Source organism: Giraffa tippelskirchi, chromosome 8 (assembly GCF_054371585.1).
Source record: "Giraffa tippelskirchi isolate mGirTip1 chromosome 8, T2T-mGirTip1v1.2.pri, whole genome shotgun sequence".
In the NCBI taxonomy this organism is placed as follows: Eukaryota; Metazoa; Chordata; class Mammalia; order Artiodactyla; family Giraffidae; genus Giraffa; species Giraffa tippelskirchi.
This window is the reverse complement of record NC_137282.1, coordinates 29,804,749-29,828,740: the sequence shown is the minus strand read 5'-3', so window position 1 is coordinate 29,828,740 and position 23,992 is coordinate 29,804,749. Positions and strand designations below refer to the sequence as shown.

The window sequence follows — 23,992 nt, the reverse complement described above, 5'->3', positions numbered from 1 at the left end:
TATTTGTTTAAAAAAAGAGAAAAAAAAATATCAGATAACCAAAACGGGATCACCCAGTACCCAAATGTACAGTATTGCCAATGGGCTTTATTTTGTAGAAATGAGATAGAGGCAGGACCCCACGTGTATCCCATTGGACCCACTGTTGAGAAATAACTTGGTTTAGCAGAAGGCGGTTTTCGCGTTTCCTTTGTCCTCCTGTGAGCCACCGTGAGGCTGGCAGCGGTGCCAGGTGACCCTGGGTGCCGGAGGGTGGCTCCTTCCACGTGAGCAGGAGCCTCAGTGCGGGGTCTCAGGTCCGCGTGGGACAGAGGGCACATTCATCTCCATCACCTCTGTCAGAACACCGTGTGCTGAGAACAGCCTCCTTTTTGTCCTTTTCTATTTGTCTAAAGAAAATAAAAACAAAACGCTGAGTATAAGAAGGTAAGGATGCAAAGGAGCCATTCTCCTGGCAACACTTCACATCTCGGGCCGTGTGACTTTTAAAGGCAGGGAGATGAAAGGGGAAGAAGGCCAGTTCGCCTCCAACACAACAGAATCAGCACGTCAGTGAGCAGCCGCTGCTTCTCAGTCGGCGTGAGTGTAAGTGTTCACACCCGAGTGTCTGGCGTACACCAGGCGGGTTGGGTGCTAGGCATGAGGATGGTACCCGGTGGACGAAGGTGGGGGCCTGGGGCTTGGAGGACCGGATTGCTGGCGATGCGGGGGGAGACGCGTCAGCTGCACGTGCTGCAACCAGGAACAGAGGAAGGGGTGTCTTGACTGAATCGGGATTGCCAAATACTTCAGTAAACAGATTTCTTGTAACATTTACTAGAAGTTACCTTGCAGCTGTCATTTTTAGGGAATCCTGTCTATAACTTGTGGTGAGCAGTTAGGATGCAAAGAGAAGAGAGTGCCTGGGGAGATTGTTAAATTGAAGTAAAGGCTGAGTCACTTGTTAAAAAAAAAAAGTATATTCCAGACGAGCAAGATGGAAACCAACTGAAGTTCCCTCCAGTAGAGAATTTTCGCTTACCCAACTCAAGCACTTCTTAAACAAATCCCCAGTGTAGCCCCGCCTGCATACAAGGCTTTTAAAATAAACAGTTTTTGTGCAAGTTAAGCCATACTTGATACCCAGTCTGTAATACTGGAAGAGGCAGTGTTTGGTGAGCCACCTTAGGTAGCAAGTGAAATCAATTTTTTTTTTTTTTAAGAGATGCAAAAATCATCTTAAAGGAATGGGTCCCATAAAAAAAGAAACATGAGTTCTATTCCTAAGCTAGAATCCTCACTGGTAAGAATTTATATTTGAAAGCAATTACACATGTTTTGGAAAGTTCATTTTTCAGAATCAGAATTCAAATCAAGCCATTTCTGAGCCTAGAACTGTAATGACTTTTCCTAAGTGTCCCCACCATTTATGTACAAAAGTCTCTGAAGTGATAACTGGACGTGACACTACTTTGAACAAAAACCAGCCTCGTGAATTGACTGAGCACAGTCCTTGCAGGCGGCCCAGTTCATCCTGTTAGGTAACTGAGGAGAACTGGAAAAAGAGCACCGATCCTCCTTGTCAAGGTCAAATGTGAAAAACAGAAGTTTATTTAATGTAGAGTTAAATGAAGGTCAGCTGTCTTCAGCTTCTCAGTTTGACCATGAAAATGTTTATAGGATTATGTGTGGTTGTACCGTACGATTTTATTTTCTTCATTTATTTATTTACGGTCTTATTTATGTTCTGTTTAATATATAGTTCGGTTCTGGCCATCTTAAATGTTTGACATAGAAGAGGCTATATTGGAATATTTACAGCTTTATAAATTCCATCAGATTAGCTGTTAACTTTTTGTACTACACCAGAGTTTCAGACAAGCATAAAAGAATAAAACCTGTCTCAGGCTGGTAGTTAGCAGTTGTATGCAAGATGCTTTGGTTTTATTTTACAGCATTTGCTCATTTCTAACATGAGAGACAAACTTATTTTAATATAATCCTTTTTCACACTTTAAAAATCAGCAATAGTGTTATGTATTTATAGGCAGCTTTTAACAATCCTGACATATTTGTACTAACCCAAATGATTCACAGTGACAAAACATTTTAATAACTTGATCACAAAACCATCTGGACGACATGAATTTTAATATTATAAATACTATTTTTTAAAGGTAGAATTTATTCTTCACAGGGTAAAAAGAATGTAATATTTAGTTCTCAAGTTTGAATTATCAGTATGTTATTACAATTTTGTATATCAGAATCTAAGTGTTACAGGTACAAAAAGAATATTGCTAGCCAAATGAACAAAGTTTAGCTGAATCTCTGTAGCATGCAAATCAAATAAATTTAAAATCTTTTTTGGTATTACTTTATATTGTATTAAATATCAAAAGCTCAGGACTGAAACTAAATATTTAATCAGGTTAAATTCTGAATATGTTTCTGTTTTAATTTGTCTTGTTTGTAAAAGTATGCAAATACATCACATAGATTAACTGGTTTCTGCACTTTTCATGTGTTCATGGGTGGAAAAAAATTCAGTGTTTTTTTTTTTTTTAAACAAAGATACATATTGCCTAATACTTTATTTCAGTGTCTTTATTGTTCACTTAATTTCCCTGACTGGCACAAACACAAAAGTTTACTCAAACTATGTACCAAACAAATATAAAATCTTTCACGAAGAATTCCTCAAGCCCATGGCTGGTTGTGAATAGCTCTTGGCTGGACCATATATATCACTGATTCTTTTAAAAGGGGCCGGGGGAGGGGGGCAGTGCTCTGCCCACACCCCCCAGTCCTGGCCCTCAGCACCCCTGTGGCTGCTCCATCTACCCCAGAACACAGGGCACAGAGCAGAAGCACATCTGTGTGGTAGATTTTTACATGAATCTTGAAAACACCAGACTGCCCTCTGCTTCACACACAGTCTCCAAAGAGGCACTGAGCTCTGCAGTTAAAAAGGAGATGGTGTGTCCCCCATAGGCACCCCTCATGCTTTTAGACAACCAGCGATTCTTTCAGTCTAATCAAACAGCCAGACTTCTGCTGCTGTTTAGTCGCTAAGTGCATCCGACGCTGCCACTCCGTGGACTGTAGCCTGCCGGGCTCCTCTGTCCATGAGATTCCCAGGCAAGATAACTGGACAGGGTTGCCCTTTCCTCCTCCAGGGGATCTTCCCAACCCAAGGATCAAACCCATGCGATTCTTTACCACTGAGCCACCAGGGAAACCAGACTTTTAGTTTCAGTATAACATGCTTTTAAACACTTAAAAGAAGTCAATGATTATCAGTAACATTTTTATTTGCCAAGTGATTTTATCTCTATGAATAACACCTTCAAAAGATGTGTAGGTGCTAATGTAATGTTTTATTGACCAGTTCTATGCAGTTACTGAATCCATTTTAAAATTGAGAAAACCCAACCCCAGTAATGAGTATGATGACTATTAAGTCTTGAATGGTTTTGGTCCCAGAGTAGAAGAAAATAGTTTACCACCTTAGAAAGAAATGACAGTTTCAGAAACAACAGAGGAAAATGCATTTTAGAAAACGGAAAGCATAGTGAATGGGTAACTGTAACCAGGAGATCCTACCAAATCATCCGAGGAGGAGACACTGCGGACCCCTTCCGGCTTAGAGTTTCAGGTGAGTGGTTTTCATCTCCAGATGTAGACGGTGAGGCTGCATTTCTGCCACTGCATAGCGGCCAGAAGCCAAGGGAGCCTGGGTCCCGCAGGCAGCCCAGTTCAGCAGACACCCTCCGAGCAGGAGAGAAAACCCAGCAAACCAGCCGATAAAGAGGGCCTCTCCAAACTCCCACCTCGGCACAATCTCAGGGATGCGCTCGTCCCAGAACTCCTGGACTGTCACATGGGCCACCCAAGAGACGGGAATGAGGGCTGTGACGCCCGCTGTCCAGAACAGAATTCCTCCCAGGATCAACAGCCGCTTCTTGACGTCCTGCTGTGTCTCTCCAATCCTCAAGCAGTCCAGGCCAAAGCCCGACACCAGCAGGCCCAGGAGCCCCAGCCCATTCGAGAGGAACATTAAAACCCTGGAGATCCTGAGCTCAGCAGGCAAACCCAGGAAAGACTCGAAGTCCTTGCACTGCATCCCCACTTCCTCCTGGACGACACAGGCTTGCCAGAGTCCCATGGTCCAGTTTTCCATTTCATTTAAGTCCAGGTTGAAATTCTTCCATTGCGGCAGGTAGTTTGTAAGACAGGATAAAACCCATCCCAGCAAGGATAATGAAATACCAGCTAATTGTGCCACTGCTCTAAACACTAAAGCCATCATAAAATCCTGCGACCTTAGCCAGGCTCACCCCTGTCTTTCAGTGGCTGTGAAAAGAAGTATGACACTTGTATTAATATTATCACTTGCAGAGCTCAAAACTATTTTTTCATTGTGTATATAGGAGGATTCTTGCCAGAGTTGCTATTGTTCAATTCTGTGTTGAATAGATTTCAGAAAAGGATAGGGAAATAATTCTGCAAACCAGTCATGCCAAGGTGTGGCCAAGATCATGTTCACGTCCTATGGACTGCATTTCGTAGTATGCAGTTGGTCCCCGAAATAACATGAACTGGTAATAATCCTCTCATTATGAATGTATAAATGGTCCTCCTGTTGTTCCCAAACTTTCTGATAAGTCAAAGAATTAAGAAGTCTCCAGGCAAAATGTTTAATTGACAGTTTGGTTCAACTCCTGCTGCTTTTTATCTAATTGCACCTGTCAGATTTTCTTCTTTTCAGAGGTCTCATATTTCAGTACGCCTGTTGTGGTAAGTGTTATTGGCTTTAAAAATAGGTTCAACACAAGTGTTTCTTAACCAAATCAATCACAGAGATTTCTTCTGTAGGCTTTAAATCAGACTTCTGTTTCATAATCTCTTAGGCTACATATATCCCATAACATATGAAACCGTTCTGAACTAAGTATCAGGTCTGTTTAACCCCAGTGCCTTCCTGACAGCTGCACTCATGTAGGCATAAACACTTGCTATTTTTTGTTTGTTTCTTTTCCTGAATAATTATGCAGCAGAAAAGTTAAGCAGTAGTACTGTGTAGGTTAGAATCCACGTCCGTTTCAGTTCATCCCCATGTTTGTAACTTTTAATTGAACAAAGGAATGTTTTTATTACAGCCGATGAGCTGAATAGCAAGCAAAATATTTTTGGAATTGTTTTTTTCAAGTCTGAAGCTTTTGAGGGAAGAGACAAGAGATTGGCTGGTATTTTAAATCTCAAGAGTATCACAATGTACTGAAAACCTTCAGCCTCTAAAGTCCTGCATAGCAGGGTTCCTAGTAATTTCCTAAACACAAATCACCTCTGTTCAAGAAAGACCAAGTCATTGTTGTGGAAATGGCATTTTGGAGAGGCTTAGCATGTGGCTTTGCTAGTACAGAATGCTTAAAGGATCTCAAGTTATTAATTTAGTTTTTTTTTTCTTGAGGAAACAGGTTATCAATTTCAGCTACCAACAAAACCAAAAACAATTTCTAATATCAAATTAACACATTAAGCTTAATGCTGACTCTCTTGGACAGTCGCCACTACGTTTTGCTTGAAATAACCAAATCAATGAAATTTCTTTTGTTCATACTTATGTAATGGTTACCACAACAATTTTCTTTTAGATATAAGATTGGCTTCTTTCTTACTTCTCCAGGGTTGGGGAGGATGAGCTATCTAGGATAGAAAAATCATTGTCTGATGAGAAAATGTGAGCAGCACAAAGTTAGTTACATAACGAAGACCCCTTTTTCCTGCAGACACTCCATCACAGTTGATGAAGGAAGATATACCTATCTGTTCTCCTCAATGCCTTATACTGAAGGGTTGGCAATTCCATTTTCCAGGTACGCACACTGAGTTTGCATTTCTGCCACTGCATAGCGGCCAGAAGCCAGGGGAGCCTGGGTCCCGCAGGCAGCCCAGTTCAGCAGACACCCTCCGAGCAGGAGAGAAAACCCAGCAAACCAGCCGATAAAGAGGGCCTCTCCAAACTCCCACCTGGGCACAATCTCGGGGATGCGCTCGTCCCAGAACTCCTGGACTGTCACGTGGGCCACCCAAGAGACGGGAATGAGGGCTGTGACGCCTGCTGTCCAGAACAGAATTCCTCCCAGGATCAACAGCCGCTTCTTGACGTCCCGCTGTGACTCTCCAGTCCTCAGGCAGTCCAGGCCAAAGCCTGACACCAGCAAGCCCAGGAGCCCCAGCCCATTTGAGAGGAACATTAAAACCCTGGAGATCCTGAGCTCAGCAGGCAAACCCAGGAAAGACTCGAAGTCCTTGCACTGCATCCCCACTTCCTCCTGGACGACACAGGCTTGCCAGAGTCCCATGGTCCAGTTTTCCATTTCATTTAAGTCCAGGTTGAGGTTTTTCCAATGTGGCAAGTAAGTCGTAATAATGGATAAAACCCATCCCAGCAACGAGAGCAAAATCCCAATGAATTGCATTGCTACTCTCAAGACTAAAGCCATTGCAACAGACCTTAGGACCCTTGCCACCCCTATAGGAGCTGCCGTCTCCTGGCGGGCAGTAGTGTGACAATCTCGGTTCAATGCTGCTCAGGGAATATAAGCTTTGGTCGTTAACTCTTTGCATACTCTGAAATGCGTTTTTGTTCTTCTCGAATATAGTGTTTCATGTAAAGGACGAAGGGCTCTGTTAAAACTATGAGTTAGGCTTTCCGATAAAGATTTGATCTGTTACCTTCCAATTTGCTTGGTAAAATTATATCCCCTATGCTTGATGATTATAAGTCTAAGGATGAACAAAGAGGGCTCTATGACCCCTCACCCTAAAATACAACAGAAATCTTTGTGCTTCAATATGGATTAATTAGATTTTAAGTGGTGATAAAAGGCCAGCTCTTTCTACAACAGGACCTCATTGTAATAGCTGAATCTGAGATTTCAGAGATGCAAAACAAGACCTTGTAAAGAAAGGTAGACTGTTTGTCTATAATCTTTACTCTTCTCAGGCTTCCTTAACCTACACGAGAGCCTGGCCCACGTTCTTGAGTGTCACAGGGACTCGGTTGGGACTTGGCAGAGAACGTTTCCCTCAGATTCCTTTGAAAGGTAGAGGCAGGTTCATTGGATTAATGAAAATGAAAGATACCAAGGCGATGCCCAGAGGTACCAACTGAGGAAGGGGGCATCTCTGGATTTCATTCTGAGATTTTCTCCATCCTTGTTAAGGACCTGAGATAGAACGGGATTTCTTAGTATCCAACAGGTGTTTTTTTTTGTCCAGAATCAAGCTGTCTTCACTATCATTTAAGCCACAAAGACAAAGCAGCACCAGGCAAGGAAACTCCTACCGATTCCAAGACAAAACAGCCTCCCTGGGGCTGAGCTTTGAGGCGTCATCTTGTCTGTGTGTGTGTGTTTTCTCACTATGTTTTAATTTATTAACTGAAGGATAATTGCTTTACAGAATTTGGTTGTTTTCTGTCAAACCTCAACATGAATCAGCCATAGGTATACATATATCCCCTCCCTTTTGAACCTCCCTCCCATCTCCCTCCCCATCCCACCCCTCTAGGTTGATACAGAGCCCCTGTTTGAGTTTCCTGAGCCATACAGCAAATTCCCATTGGCTATCTATTTTACACATCATAATGTAAGTTTCCCTGTTACTCTTTCCATACATCTCACCCTCTCCTCCCCTCTCCCCATGTCCATGTGTCTATTCTCTATGTCTGTTTCTCCATTGCTGCCCTGTAAATAAATTCTTCAGTACCATTTTTCTAGATTCCATATATATGTGTTAGAATACAATGTTTATCTTTCTCTTTCTGACTCACTTCACTCTGAATAATAGGGTTCTATGTTCAGCCACTTCATTAGAACTGACTCAAATGTGTTCCTTTTTATGGCTGAGTAATATTCCACTGTGTATATGTACCACAACTTCTTTATGCATTCATCTGTCAATGGACATCTAGGTTGCTTCCATGTTCTAGCTGTTATAAAGAGTGCTGCAGTGAACAATGGGATACATGTATATTTTTCAATTTTGGTTTCCTTGGGGTATAGGCCTATGAGTGTGATTGCTGGGTCATATGGTGGCTTTATTCCTAGTTTTTTAAGGAATCTCCATGCTGTCTTCCATACCGGCTGTATCAATTTACATTCCCACCAACAGTGCAAGAACGTACCCTTTTCTCCACACCCTCTCCAGCATTTATTGTTTGTAGACTTTTTGATGATGGCCATTCTGACCAGTGTGAGGTGATATCTCATTGTAGTTTTGATTTGCATTTCTCTAATAATGAGCAATGTTCAGCATCTTTTCATGTGTTTGTTAGCCATCTGTGTGTCTTCTTTGGAGAAATGTCTGTTTAGGTCTTTTTCCCACTTTTTGATTGGGTTGTTTTTTTATCTGGTATTGAGTTGCATGAGCTGCTTATATATTTTGGAAATTAATCCTTTGTCTGTTTTTTCAATTGCTATTTTTTTCTCCCATTCTGAGGGTTGTCTTTTCACCTTGCTTATAGTTTCCTTTGCTGTGCAAAAGCTTTTACGTTTAATCAGGTCACACTTGTTTACTTTTGTTTTAATTTCCATTACTCTAGGAGGTGGGTCATAGAGGATCTTGCTTTGATTTATGTCATTGAGTGTTCTGCCTATGTTTTCCTCTAAGAGTTTTATAGTTTCTGGTCTTACATTTAGGTCTTTAATCCATTTTGAGTTTATCTTTGTGTATGGTGTTAGGAAGTGTTCTAATTTCTAATTTCCAGTTTTCTCAGCACCATTTATTGAAGAGGCTGTCTTTGCCCCATTTTATATTCTTGCCTCCTTTGTCAAAAATAAGGTACCCATAGGTGCATGGGTTTATTGCTGGGCTTTCTATCTTGTTCCATTGGTCTATAGTTCTGTTTTTGTGCCAGTACCATACTGTCTTGATGGCTGTAGCTTTGTAGTATAATCTGAAGTCAGAAAGGTTGATTCCTCCAGCTCCATTCTTCTTTCTCAAGACTGTTTTGGCTATTTGGGGTCTTTTGTGTTTCCATATGAATTGTGAAATTCTTGGTTCTAGTTCTGTGAAAAATGCCATCGGTAATTTGATAGGGATCACATTGAATCTCTAGATTGCATTTGGGAGTATAGTCATTTTCACAATATTAATACTTCCTACCCAGGAACATGGAATATCTCCCCATATGTTTATGTCCTCTTTGATTTCTTTCATTAGTGTCTTATAATTTTCTGTGTACAGTTCTTTTTGTCTCCTTAGGTAAGTTTATTCCTAGATATTTAATTATTTTTGTTGCAATGGTGAATAGGATTGATTCCTTAATTTCTCTTTCTGATTTTTCATTGTTAATATGTAAATGTAAGTGATTTCTGTGTATTGATTTTGTATCCTGCAACTTTGCTAAATTCACTGATTAGCTCTAGTCATGTTCTGATACTATATTTAGGGTTTTCTATGTACAGTGTCAAGTCATCTGCAAACAGTGAGAGCTTTACTTCTTTTCTGATCTAGATTCCTTTTATCTCTTTTTCTTCTCTGATTGCTGTAGCTAGGACTTCCAGAACTATGTTGAATAATAGTGGTGAAAGTGGACCCCCTTGTCTTGTTCCTGATCTTAGGGGGAATGCTTTCAGTTTCTCACCATTGAGAATAATGTTTGCTGTAGTCTTATCATATATGGCCTTCACTATGTTGAGGTAGGTTCCTTCTATGCCCATTTTTTGAAGAGTTTTAATCATAAATGAGTGCTGAATTTTGTCAAAGGCTTTTTCTGCATCTATTGAGATTATCACATGGTTTTTGTCTTTCAATTTGTTAATATGGTGCATCACATTGATTGATTTGCATGTATTGAGGAATCCTTGCATCCCTGGAATAAACCCAACTTGATCATGATGTATGAGCTTTTTAATTTGCTGTTGAATTCTGTTTGTTAAAATTTTGTTGAGGATTTTTGCATCTGTGTTCATCAGTGATATTGGTCTGTAGTTTTCTTTTTGTGTGTTGTCTTTGTCTGGTTTTGGTATCAGGGTGGTGGTGGCTTCATAGAATCAGTTTGGAAGTGTCCCTTCCTCTGCAATTTTTTGAAAGAGTTTTAAAAGGATAGGCATTAGCTCTTCTCTAAATGTTTGATAGAATCCTCTTGTGAAGCCATCTGGTCCTGGGCTTTTGTTTTTTGGGAGATTTTTTATCACAGCTTCAATGTCAGTGCTTCTATTTGGGTTGCTTATAATTTCTATTTCTTCCTGGTTCAGTCTTGGAAGATTGAACTTTTCTAAGACTCTGTCCATTTCTTCCAGGTTATCCATTTTATTGCTATACAGCTGTTCACAATAGTCTCTTATAATCCTTTGTATTTCTGCAATGTCTGTTGTAACCTTTCCTTTTTTATTTTTAATTTTTGTTGATTTGATTCTTCTCTCTTTTTCTTGATGAGTCTGGCTGAAGGTTTGTCAATTTTGTTTATTTTCTCAAAGAACCAGCTTTTAGTTTTATTAATCTTTACTACTGTATCTTTCATTTCTTTTTCATTTATTGCTGCTCTAATCTTTATGATTTCTTTTCTTCTACTAATTGGGGGGGGGGGGTTGTTCTTCTTTTTCCAGTTGTTTTAGATGTAAAGTTAGGTTGTCTATTCAATGTTTTTCTTTTTTCTTGAGGTAGGATTGTATTGCTAGAAACTTCCCTCTTAGAACTGCTTTTGCTGCATCCCATAGGTTTTGAGTTGTTGTGTTTTCATTGTCATTTGTTCCTAGAAAATTTTTTATTTCCCTTTTGATTTCTTCAGTAACCTGTTCATTATTTAGAAATGTATTGTTTAATCTCCATGTGTTTCTGTTTTTTTACAGTTTTTTTCTTGTAATTGATATCTAGTCTCAGTGTTGTGGTCAGAGAAGATACTTGGTAATGATTTCAATTTTCTTAAATTTACTGAGGTTTGATTTGTGACCCAAGATGTGATCTATCCTGGAGAATGTTCCATGCACGCTTGAGAAAAAGGTGTATTCTTCTGCATTTGGATGGAATGTCCTGAAGATATCAATGAGATTCATCTCATCTAATGTATCATTTAAGACTTGTGTTTCCTTATTAATTTTCTGTTTTGATGATCTGTTCATTGGTGTGAATGGGGTATTAAAGTCTCCTACTATTATTGTGTTACTGTCAATTTCTCATTTTATGTCTATTAGTGTTTGTCTTATGTGTTGAGGTGCTCCTATGTTGGGTGCATAGATATTTACAATTGTTATGTCTTCCTCTTGGATTGATCCCTTGATCATTATGTAGTGTCCTTCCTTATCTCTTATAATCTTCTTTAAGGTCTATTTTGTTTGATATGAGAATTGATACTCCAACTTTCTTTTGCTTCCCATTTGTATGGAATATATTTTTCCATCCTCTTGCTTTTAGTCTATATGTGTCTTTAGGTCTGAAGTGGGTTTCTTGTAGACAGCATATATAGGGGTCTTGTTTTTGTATCCATTAAGCCAGTCTGTGTCTTTTGGTTGGAGCATTTAATCCATTTACATTTAAAAGTAATTATTGATATATATGTTCCTATTGAACATATTTTGATTTTGTAGGGTTGATTTTGTAGATCTTTTTCTTCTCTTATATTTCTTGACTATACAAGTCCCTTTAACATTTGTTGTAAAGCTAGTTTGGTGGTACTGAATTCTCTTAACTTTTGCTTGTCTGAAAAGCTTTTTATTTTTCCATCAATTTTGAATGAGATCCTTGCCAAGTACAGTAATCTTGATTGTAGATATTTTCCTTTTGGTACTTTAAATATATCCTGCCATTCCCTTCTGGCCTACAGAGTTTCTGCTGAAATATCGGCTCTTAAACGTATGGGGTTTCCCTTGTATGTTACTTGTTGCTTGCTGCTTTTAATATTCTTTCTTTGTGTTTAGTCTTTGTTAGTTTGATTAGTATATGTCTCGACGTGTTTCTTCTTGGGTTTATCCTGTTTGGAACTCTTTGTGCCTCTTGAATTTGATTAATTATTTCCTCTTCCATGTTGGGGAAATTTTCAACTATAATCTCTTCAAAAATTTTCTCATACCTTTCCTTTTTCTCTTCTTTTTCTGGGACCCCTATAATTCAAATGTTGGTGCATTTGATATTGTCCCAGAGGTATCTGAGACTATCCTCAGTTCTTTTCACTCTTTTTACTTTATTCTGCTCTTCAGAAGTTATTTCCACCATTTTATCTTCCAGTTCACTGACTCTACTTCAGCTATTCTGCTATTGATTCCTTCTAGAGTATTTTTAATTTCACTAATTATCTTGTTTGCTTCTGTATGTTTATTCAATTCTAGGTATTTGTTAATTGATTCTTGCATTTTCTCTATTCTGTTTTCAAGGTTTTTGATCATCTTTACTATCATTATTCTGAATTCTTTTTCAGGTAGTTTTCCTATTTCCTCTTCATTTATTTGGACTTCTGTGTTTCTAGTTTGTTCCTTCATTCCTGTAGTATTTCTTGGCCTTTTCATTATTTTTTTTTTTTAACTTATTGTGTTTGAGGTCTCTTTTTCCAGGCTTCAAGGTTGAATTCTTTCTTCCTTTTGGTTTCTGCCCTCCTAAGTTTGGTCCAGTGGTTTGTGTAAGCTTCATACAGGGTTCGGTTTGTGCTGAGTTTTTTTGTTTGTTTTTCCTCTGATGGGCAAGGCCGAGTGAGGCGGTAATCCTGTCTACTGATGATTGGGATTTTATTTTGTTTTGTTTGTTGTTTAGATGAGGCATCCTGCACAGGGTGCTACTGGTGGTTGGGTGATGCCGGGTCTTAGACTCAAGTGGTTTCCTTTGTGTGGTTCTCACTATTTGATACTCCCTAGGGTTAGTCCTCTGGTAGTCTAGGGCCTTGGAGTCAGTGCTCTCACTCCAAAGGCTCAGGGCTTGGTCTCACAGCTCCTTAGCCAGTTTCCAGAGGTGTTCAGCATGTTTCCAGCCAGTTTCCAGAGGTTTCAGGCAGCTGCTCCACAAAGTTAGCTCTGCTCCCCTCTTCCTGGCTGAGTCTACGGTGTAGGAACTCTACTGGTCAGCACACACTGTGCACCATAAATGGGGGGAAAGCAGCAGCTGCCGCGATCACAGGCCTTGCCTGTGTTTTTGACTGAAGCCACACCTGAGCTCGGTGCTTCTGCAGAACAGTATCCTCAATGTGTGGCCCAGGACGAGAGAACACACCCAATGTCCCCAGAGCTGGTCCTCCCAGCAGGGCCCCCAGGCTCCTGTACCCATAGCCAGAGGGGCAGGACCAGATGGGCACGCCCAAAACAGGAAGGACCTGCAGGTTCCTAAAGTGGAGCCACTACTACCCTGAAGATTCTCATCCATGAACCAGACCACCACCTATCATCAGATTTCTAGTCTAAGATGCAGGGATTTCCTTCATGATGTTGCTCAGTGATCAGAGAGACAGCACCTGGATCCTGAAGCACCTAAGTAAGCACAGGAGTCAGGTTAGAAGACATTCCTTCGTCAACATTTTCCATCATCAGACATTAATTAAACAGGATGAATTCTTTCTCAACTTCTACAAATATTCAGCATCCGCTAGGATCGATTGCTGTCCTCAGTATACTGAAATAAGTTGTTCCAGTTTGCACAAAGACACAAGGATCCAGAAAGGGCTAACGACCTGCCAGAGGTCGTTGCAAGATACTGGCAACTTAGAGTTTGCTTCTAGGCGGAGGTCAAGTTGATCAAGCTCTCCAGAGAATCACTAACAGTTACAGGGCATGTGTACAAGCATGAGCGCTCAGTGATGTCTGACTCTGTGTGACCCCATAGACTGCAGCCAGCCAGGCCCCTCTGCCCATGGGATTTTCCAGGCAAGAATACTGCAGTGGGTTGTCATTTCCTTCTCCAGGGGATCCCCCTAACCCCTGGATTGAACCCAATGAAGGCAGATTCTTTACCACTCACCACCTAGAAATGGTTTTTAATATTGCATTGACACTTTAAAAAATGGAACAGAACAGGCTGCTCTGCATCTCCAGGGTGTTAAAAAGGTGATTCTCACGTGTCAGGGCTATAGGGAGGAAATTTCTCAGTGGTTGGAAATAACCTTCAACTCTTTTGTTCTTGCAACATGCAAAAAAAATTTTTTTGAGCACCTCTTACTGACTGGACAGTAAGTGATGAAGACACTGCCAAGACCCGCAGGGATGCAGGCCCCACCCCTACCTGGGATAGTGGGGCGGGGGTGCGGGGGCGGGGGGCTGTGGTCGTTGAGGGGATGGGCTCACGTTCAAGTAGGAAAAGCTGTCAGCAAATATGTAAATACCATCGTTCAAAGCAGTAAAAAAAAGCATGGGTGTGAGTGTTCCAGGCTGAGGAAACCCCAGTGCAGCAGCCCTGAGACTGGAAGCACGAAGCCTCCCCTCCCCTGACCTGGGGGCTCCGGTCTCCACATCTCTATTCACGGATTAGCAGCTCTGACCATGATACTCCCAGAAGGGGAGGTAGGCGTGAAATTCAGCCAGGAAACAAATATTACCAGCAGGTTGCTCAGCGTGTGGAGGACAAGATGAAATGGTTGGCTGGGTTTGGGATCTTCTAGGACACACACTCACTGAATTCGAAGACACTAGAGTCAGCACTGCTTTGAGAGAGGGAGGCCCTGGGGGCAAGTACTCAGAGAAACCAAATATCCCCACCTCTGCTCGGGGCAGGCTCATCTTTTCTATGGACAAGTGCTCCAGGCAAAGGGGTGCCTCCTGCCAAACACAGGCTTGCTTTTTGGTTTTTTTAAAACTATTTATTTTGAATTGGAGCATAGCCAGTTAACAATATTGTGATAGTTTCAGGTGGACAGCAAAGGGACTCAGCCACACAGGTACATGTATCCATATCCCACCCCTGACATCCCCTCCCATCCAGGCTGCCACATAACATTGAACCGAGTTCCCTGTTTTATTTTTCTTTAAGACTTTTTTTTTTCTTTTTGATGTGGATCCTTTTTAAAGTCTTTACTAAATTTGTTAAAATATTGGTTTTTGGTTTTTTTATGTTTTGGTTTTTTTGGCCCCAAGGCAGGTGGGAGCTTAGCTCTCTGATTAGGGATCAAACCCACACACCCTGCAGTGGAAGGTGAAGTCCTCAAACAAAGGTTTATTGGGTATTTTTTTTTAAAGGAAACCTATAGTTTGTTTGTTTGTTTTCCTTAATATTCCTAGTTTGCTAAATAGTAATCCTCACGATCAACGCTATGAACTCACTAAGTGGGACGAAACACCGTGTAGCCTTCACAACCCCCAGAGCACAATGCCGTGTATGTACCAGGTGCTCAACAAACACGTGTCTAAGAAACGGTTGAGGTGGCTTCTCCTTGCGCTCATGTGCGTGTCTTCAGTCGCTCAGTCGTGTCCAACTCTGTGCGACCCCATGGACTGTAGCCCACAAGGCTCCTCTGGCCATGGGATTTCCCAGGCAAGAGTACTGGGGTGGGTTGCCATTTCCTCCTCCAGGGAATCTTCCTGACTCAGGGATTGAATCTGCATCTCCTGCCTTAGCAGGAGGACTCTTTACCACTGCACCACCTGGGAACTGACAGTGAGTGCTTGTGTCCAACAGCAGCCCTGCAAACGCCGATCTCAAGGCCAGTCACCTGTCCTCTCGGCCACACCACACGCTGGTGCCTGAGCAGGACGAACAGACTCAAAGCTGTGAACTCAGTCAACTGCCCATAGTGAGATAGTAAATGCTGCCCAAACATCCGGAGTTGACCTACAGGACCGTTCTGTTCCTGAAAGGTGTCAAGATGGGCGTAGGCTAGGTTTGGGGAAAAGGAAGGAAGGCTGGACCAAAGTTTTCAAAGGATGCTAGAGATGAATGCTTGTTCATTTTAACATGAATGTTTAAAAATTCAGAGCACTTATCAATTCCTCAGATTGGTTGGTTTGATTTAGATAATTGCCAGGCAGTATATTGAGTGGCTTTTGAAAATTTCATCAAAAAGTTTTGGTAAGAAGAAAAGAGGAAAAGACCCCATCCTTGCCCATTGGAGTTAAAACAAAAAACCTAGGGACTTCCCTGGTGGTCCTGTGGTTAAGACTTTGCCTTCCACCGTAGGGGGCTCAGGTTCAATCCCTGGTAAGAGAACGAAGATTCCACATGTAGTACAACCAAAAACGATGGAAAAACAAAAACCAAGCGGCAAAAAAAAAAAACAAAATAAAAAACCCAAGTTGGGGGACATTACAAGATTCATGTCAATGTATGGCAAAAACTATTACAATATTGTAAAGTAATTAGCCCCCAACTAAAATTAATAAATTTATAAAAAAAAAAAAAATAAAGTGAATCTCAGACATATAAAAAAAAAAAAAACTGTAAGGAAACATCTATCAAGTATAAACTAATACTGCTCTGCAATTTTAACATGCATGCCCCAGTCTTTACACTTGTAGCCAGTGGCTTCCTGCGTTAGAAGATCTTGGGGGCAGGGGCGGGGTAGTGATCAGCATGTGAAAGTTACTCCCTCTGGCCGACGTTTTGCTCAGGACTTTGTGGGGATGAACAAACAGACCAGCTGGCGGGAGGGGACCAGCGCAGGAGAGCTTCCAGAGAGCCGCTCCGGAAGGAGTGCGTGGACCCTTCCCTGGGGGCTGCCCTCCAAGCCCCAGCGCAAAGAGGGTGAGTCCGAATGGCCACACCAGGATGCATCGCCCACATACAAGCACTGGTGTGTGTGAGTGTGTGAGCGATTGCAGGTGTCCTCGGCCGTTTCGGGAGGTGGCATTTAAGAGAGGAAGTAGGGGAACCCTGGAGGAAGGGGTGTATTTCCAGCCCCAGGGTTGAGAGCCCTTTTCATCACCGGTGTGTGGGGGTGGAATGTTTCTGAAAGCTAAATCACGTGGTGTTTCCATCCTCTGAGGCCCCAGCTGACATTTTATCCCAAGCCTTAAAAGGACAAATACGTAAAAGATAAGTGAGATCTGAGTTCTGGAGAATGAAGAGGACATCTTGTCATTCAGTGACTGATGGGGCTGAGGGACACTTTAATATTAAAGTGTATTATGCTATACCCTATATCTATTATACTAATATACTATATACTTGATAATACATTATAAATATTATAGGGCTTTCCTGATGACTCAGTAGGTAAAGAACCTGCCTGCCAATGCAGGTGATGCGGGCTCGATCCTTGGGTCGAGAAGATCCCCTGGAGGAGGAAATGGCAACCCACTTCAGTGTTCTCGCCTGAAAGAATATGGGGGGCAGAGGGACAGAGGAGCCTGGCAGGCTACAGTCCGTGGGGCGGCAAAGAGTTGGACACTACTGAGCGATTGAGCACAGTGAGCACACATACTCTATGAAGTTTAATATTCATACTTAAATGTTATATTAATAGCCAGTGTTTACTGAGCACTTACTGCCTGTCAGGCATTAAGAGAAGAGCTTTATCTGTATTAATCTTGCTTATCCTCACAAGAACCATGTGATTAGATGCTATGATTACCTCCATTTAATAGATAAGGAATTTGAGGCTTAAATAAACCAACTAGCTTGCCCTGCATAGAGGAAGATTCAAGCTCAAATTCAACTCAAAACGTCCAGGTCTTAATCATTTTACGGCGTAAAAAGGCATCTTTGGCCGTTGTCACCTCCACCTCTTCCTCCTGTCTAGAGGTTTTACCCGCTCACTGTCAGCATCCACTTGGCCTCGGTGTCTCCTCCTTGGACCAGAGGCAGGCACTGAGTGCATCCGACAGCAGAGGGGCTGAAGCCACAGAAGCTGTGGGCTGGCTTCGTGGCTGCAAAGCTAGAAACTGCATCAGCAAAGGACCTTTTCAGGGAGGAAAGTGCAGTGGGGACTGTCCTAGCCAGGGACTCTGTCCCCACCCACTTCACAAATAGAAATGAAAAGCCCTCTATCTCAGGATTAACTGGGTGCTTTTCTTTGTAAATCCTTTCTAAATATTAATCTAGGCTCACCACCCTCGGGGCTAAATTAATTTCCAGTTAACAGATGGGAAATACATTGCCCATCAGCAGCAGCCTTGGCGCCTCCCTCTTGGGGAGCTGAGTGTCGGGAGAGGCCTGGAATCGGGGTCAGCCCACATCTCAGACACACAGTGGCCTCATTCAATGGGACACTGAGGCCTAAAGAAACCAGGACCTGATTAGGACCAGCGTCAAGACGAAGGCCTGGCCTCCAGGCTGGGTCTCCAGGGCTCTTTCTGAAACTCTCCCCCACTGCCGGGCTCTGGAAGGAATCCACAGCCCCCAATGGTGCCCCGGCCACCTGAGTATTTATTTGCCATTTCTCCAGGAGAGAGACCAAATTCCATGGAAATGATAACCTCGCACCTGCCACTCAGGGGAGAGTGCTAGGAGTTAGGAGAGGGGAGAAGCCAGGAGGGAGGTGTGACTCCAGGTCGAGGGGATGGGGCAGTCAAGGCCATGGGTGGCCAGTCTGGGGCCACAGCAGCCCCTCTTCCCAGATTCTGGCCAGAGGGAGGGTGAGGTGGACAGTGGGGCAACAAGAGGTCACACTGAACAAACAGGCTGGGGTCACAGTCATTCAGCTCCAGAGCAGCTACTAGACGTGAGGCTGAGCGCCAGGCCCTGGGGTCAGGAAGGGTGATGAAGAGATGCACGGTCCTCGCCCATCAGCGATGGGGGACAGATGGTACAGGAGTGAAAGCAGAACCAAGTGATGGGGAAGCTCTGAGATGCATGATGGGTGGTTCAGTCTCTCTGAGAACACGACACGTGAGCCAAGAACTAACCAACAGAAAGTCAATCGAGCCAAGACCTGGGGGGACCGTTCCAGGCTGAAGGAGCCAAGGGGATACTTGCCTGATGCGGCTGAAGAACCAAAAAAACAGTGTGCAGTGGCAGGAGACCTGTGAGCAAGGTGAGGTGGGACCAGGTAGGACCAAGCGCAGGCCAGAGGTCAGGAGGAACAGACGAGGCAGCTTCAGGGGCAGAGGCGGTGTGGCTCAGCCTGCGGAGGGACCAGCAGAGATGGAGGGATACTGGTGGGTCCCCCAGAGGGGGCGCCGGCAGGACCTACTGATGACTGGACTAGGGGTGGGGTCGTGGCTTGAGCCTCTGGGTGGCTGGTGACAACGTGTCCTGAAATGAGACAGACCAGAGGAGATGGCTGGGGGTAGAAGGCTCCAGAGCCCTGTGGGGTCATTTCATATTCAAGATCCTATTAGTTATCCGCACGGCGATGCCAAGTAGGTGGCTGGATAAAGGCACTCAGTGCTCAGAGATCCCAGCGGAGAGACCTATGCTGGGAGTCACCGGCCTTCAGAGGGAATTTAAAAATCCAGACCAGACGACCCATCTGAGCAGCCGGCTGTGCCCCAAGGCCTTCAGGGCCGGGATGGTGGGCTGGATACATCACTCCAACCCAGAGCCAGGCAGGTGCTGCCCAGTCCAGGGGCGGGGGAGGCGAGAGAGTCCGTGGAAGGGAGCACACGTTGGCCCTCCCCATCCCAGCGCACCTGCTGCTGCCAGGTACCCAGCTCCCTGAACACATGCCCCTTTGTTCTTGCAACAGCTTGTTTCCTTCGGGTTTCCCCAGGGCAGCGTGCTCAGGGGGTCTGAAGGCCGTCTTGCTCATAAATCCCCTTGCGAAGGAAATCCTTGTGTCTCAGTGATGGTTTTGGTCTTGACCTCTCTTTCATAAGCTCTTTGTTAACACATCTGTTCCTGCTCAGGGTTTTAGAGTTTGGAAGGGAATTTGGGGTTGGGAGTTGGAGTGGTGTGATGAGATTCACCAGTGGATTTCAAGCGGTCCCCTCCCTGGCTCCAAGGGAGGGGGTGCAGCGACCACTCCACCCCCACCTGTGGGCAGTTCCCAAAGACCCACAGTATTCACCTAGAAAATCCCCACCTAACACTCATAAAATGGTCTTATTTCAGAATTATTACATGGGTTCACTACCCCTGCCAAAGACAATGAGATTTCTCCATAAATCAAAGATTTACTTAAAGGAAATGCAAGAGCTTGGACTCTGGCATCAGAAAGACCTGGTTCAAACCCTTAACTCAGCTACATACATTTCTGCAGTGGAGACCGCTTCTTTCACTTCTCTGAGCCTCAGTGCCTTGATCTGTAAAATGGGGATAATAGTAACAATTCACTAGCATTCACCAGCTGACTGAGAGGGCTGGGGAGAACTGTGGAAACTGCAAAGCACAGGAGGCCCTCAATCAACAGAACTACTATTTTCACTTTGCATTTTGTCTATCAAACCCGCATTCACAAGATGGGAAATTGCGTTTCTTCAGCAGCCAGGTGGTTATTGTACACTGGCCGAAACAAGTACCCCTTTCCAAAGTCCTCATACCCTTGGAGTCTTCTAAAACCGGGGTCTGTGCCATCGGAAAAGCCTTGGCAGGCAGGCTTGGCTCTGCTGGCCTCCCAGTGAAACCCGCTCTTTCCCTTCAGACGAGAGTGAACGGCTCTCTCTTCGGATTGCTCCTCTGACACTGCCCCTCCCAGGGCGGTATTGGGTGACTGTCTCCCTTGCCCTCAGATTAGCAGGATCAGATGGCCTAGTCATCAACTGTGGTTCCTGTGGCCATCAGCCCACCTGCTCACCCCGTGGCCAAGCCTGGGAGGCTAGATCCAGAGTCAGTGCTTCTTGCCAAGTCTCACTAGAAGCCTGCATAGGGAGAAGGGCTGTCAATACTATCAGCACAAAGATTTCCATCAGCCTTAGCTGGAAGGAAATTGTATTTCTAAGAGGAGAAGAATTGATTTAAAGACATTGTAAATATGAACTACTTTGCATCTGCCCTGAATCTTTTCATCCATCCATCCGTCCACCCAGCCATCCATCAGCTTGTTCCCTCCTGCTGTGTTCCTATAATAAGCTAAGCTAATAAAAATGTAACTTTTCCCATTTGGAAGAGCCCCTTTCTTGGAGTTCATCGACTCTGAGCCTCCGAACACCTAGTCCAACTTGATTACCTCCTCCAGCCCTGCCCCCTCCAGCCACTCTGGATTCTGATGTATTTGTTCCTGGTCATTGTCCTCCTGTCTCTACTAAGACGTGAGCTCCCTACACGTCTGAGTCCATCTGTCTTTTCACCTCTGTATCCCTAGAGCCTATCAGAGGCAAGTCTCTGCGTGTATTAGGTGCTCTGTAAATGTTTGTTGAATGACTGAATGAGTCATGCCACCCTGAGGATTTTAGAGTTTGGAAAGGGATTGGGGATTGGGGGTTGGAATGGCATCATGAGATGTACCTGTGGATTTCAAGCAGAGTGGGAAGAAAAACCTGTGAGATATTACCAATGCTATTCCACCTATTTTGGCTCAGATGAGGAGTCAGGATGTGTGCAAAGCAACTCTGGTGTGTGATGACCTTTCCATTCCTGTCATCCATTCACTCAGCCGAGAGTTACTGGGAACTGACAGACAAAGGGCATTGCAATAGGATCTCTGACTCACACAAAGATGGATAGATACGGTCCCCGTGAGTTTGGAGCATGTCCTCCATGCAACATTTCACATTCAAGGCTTTACTTGCTGATTGATTGACTACGTACATAATGCTGTGAATGCTCTGGACAGATGGATGTTGCCCCTCTTTAAAACACGGTGTACAGTCTCACAGGGAAGACAAAAGATGGGGCAGGGCATAGACAAATAACACAGGTAAAGACGTGGCCAGCCACAGGCCAGGGACTTATTAAAGGAGCTGCATTAAGGGGAAAGAGGAGGGCCAGCTAAGGAAAAGGAAGAAATAGGCTGACGTGGGATGGTGTCAAGGAGAAAGTGGCATTTGAGTTTAGCCCAGGAGGTTGGGCAGGATTTGAATAAAATTCACTGCACGTGGTTTATTCCTTGCCAGTAGAGAGTGATCCCAGATCGGAAGTCTTCATCTATCTGCTTGATGTTTCCTTATTAAAGATCCTGTTCAAACCATCAGATACTGTAAGTAAACCTTCCTCATCTGAATTTTACTTCACATGCCCTCAGTGTTTAATTGGACTGACTCTTAAAGCCATCAGGACTCCTGCATAATTTGAAACTTATTTTTGTAAAGGTGACTCTTTCAAGCAGTTCCGTGATCCTTACAGTAAGGAAAAGACAAAGATATTTCCTCTTACTGATTTATCGCTTTTCCACCAGGGTACGTCCAACATTAAAATTTTGAAGATTACATGAAAAGATAGATTTGTGAAACCATCTTTAATATCAAACACACACGAAGTTAACTCTTTGCTTACGCAAAGACTAAGGTACAGGACTTCCCTGGTTGTCCAGTGGTTAAGAATCTGCTTGCCAATTCAGGGGACATGCGTGCGATCCCTGGTCTGGGAAGATTCCACTTGCCTCGGGACAACTCAGCCCATGGGCCACAGCTACTGAAGCCCGTGCTCTAGAATCTGGGAGCCTCAACAAGAGAAACCCATGCCCTGCAACTAGAGAGTAACCCCTACTCACTGCAACTAGAGAAAGCCCGTGAGCAGCAAAGAAAACCCAGGGCAGCCAAAATAGTTTTTAAAAGAAAATAAAGAAAAAAAGGAACCAAAATTAAAAAAAAAAAGACTAATGTGAATCCTGTCTAAATTATTAGGTAAAAAATTTACTGCTGGTATATTTTTTGTGACTGCAACGAGAAAATGACCAGGGCTGGAAAAGAATATTCACTTTCACCAGTGCCTTCTGCGTGCTACGACCTGCTTCCTTGTCTGGTTTCCCTGCTGACTGGATGTTTGGGAAAGTCCTTAAGGGCAGCTGTCCCTTTCTGGAAGCTCCATCTCCTCCTGAGGCCTTGGGCCCTTCGGAGACCATCTTGCCATGACCACTCAGAACAAGGCTTGGGCTCCGCAGCGCCCTCTGGCCCAGTGACGCTCATGCCCTCTCCTCTCTGCCAACCCACTCTCAGTGTGGTCCTTGATTTTAGGCCTAGCTTTCAGCACAGTTATCAGCTCGAATTTTCTTTCTGTTTTGTTTTTGTGTTCCTCGCAGTTGCCCCAAATTTAGAATTTCTGTGCCCACTTCCCACCCAAGGAACCCCAGTCCTGGCCCCCAGTGTGACCAGAACTTTTCAGTGGCTCATTGATGTCTGTCAAGTAAACAAGATGAAGCATGATAAGGATTCATCGAGAGCCCGGACTGTGATACCCGTGGGATATTTTGTGAGGTCTTCCAAGAGCAACATAAAAGAAAAGGAAATCTGCTTCCTCGCAACAAAGTTTTGATTGATCGTTTTTGTTTCTTTTTTCTTTTCTGGCCTCATTCCGTAAAGGGAATCTGATGCTCTAAGACCATAGCCCAGAATGTGTTCAGAAGAATTGATTCTGATTTTACTAAAGCTGAGAGATAACTGAAGAACCCATTGACTATGAGACCCCAGAGTCCTCCCCTTGCTGCCTCAGCTGGGAGTCAGTCCTACTCATCTCCAGGTTCTGAAGCAAAGAGAATCCAAGGGCTCACTTGCTGTGGATGCCTCACAAGTTTCTGGTCCAGCCCTGGACTGCTGCAGAATGTCAGCCCTGGTGGCCACTAGCAGTACCAGGGTTAATTACTCCATCCTTCCATCATCACATATGTTCTCCATACATTTATTCATTCCACAAACTGAGCCCTGCCCCATGGACTAGACATGGCTCAAACAGGCTTCTAGCCACCACAGTCCAGTGTGATGAGTGTTAGACCAAGGAAAGAGCAGGACGCAGGACTTCCCTGGTGGTCCAGTGGCTAAGACTCTGCATTCCCAATGCAGGGGGCCCAGGTTCAATCCCTGGTCAGGAAACTAAATTCCACAGGCCACCACTAAAAAAAAAAAAAAAAAAAAAATCCTGCGTGTTGCAACTAAGACCCGGTGCAGCCAAATAAATAATCTTCCTTTAAAAGTAAAGGGAGGGTATGTGCCGGATGCTGTTGGAGCTCAGAAGAGCAGCTCCTAACCCAGAACCAGAGGTCAGGAACGAGCTTCTGGAAGAAGATGACATTGAAACGATAGGTATTAGCAGAGCAAAGATGGAGGAAGGTGTCCAGGCAGAGGAA

General features: G+C 43.7%; 2 protein-coding genes and 1 non-coding gene across 3 annotated transcripts; 1 reads left to right on the top strand and 2 right to left on the bottom strand.

Moving 5' to 3' along the window:
• Nucleotides 1-3,625: 3,625 nt before the first annotated feature.
• Nucleotides 3,626-4,288, bottom strand: LOC145517359 (claudin-22-like). The gene has a single exon (XM_081519634.1). It carries the CDS (start codon nt 4,286-4,288, stop codon nt 3,626-3,628), a length of 663 nt encoding a protein of 220 aa, XP_081375760.1.
• A 1,537-nt stretch (nt 4,289-5,825) lies between these two features.
• On the bottom strand, nt 5,826-6,488 carry LOC145517358 (claudin-24). The gene has a single exon (XM_081519633.1). It carries the CDS (start codon nt 6,486-6,488, stop codon nt 5,826-5,828), a length of 663 nt encoding a protein of 220 aa, XP_081375759.1.
• Nucleotides 6,489-23,665: 17,177 nt separating this feature from the next.
• Nucleotides 23,666-23,738, top strand: TRNAG-CCC (transfer RNA glycine (anticodon CCC)). Its single transcript has one exon. It is a non-coding gene; the product is annotated as a tRNA-Gly (tRNA).
• Nucleotides 23,739-23,992: the final 254 nt, after the last annotated feature.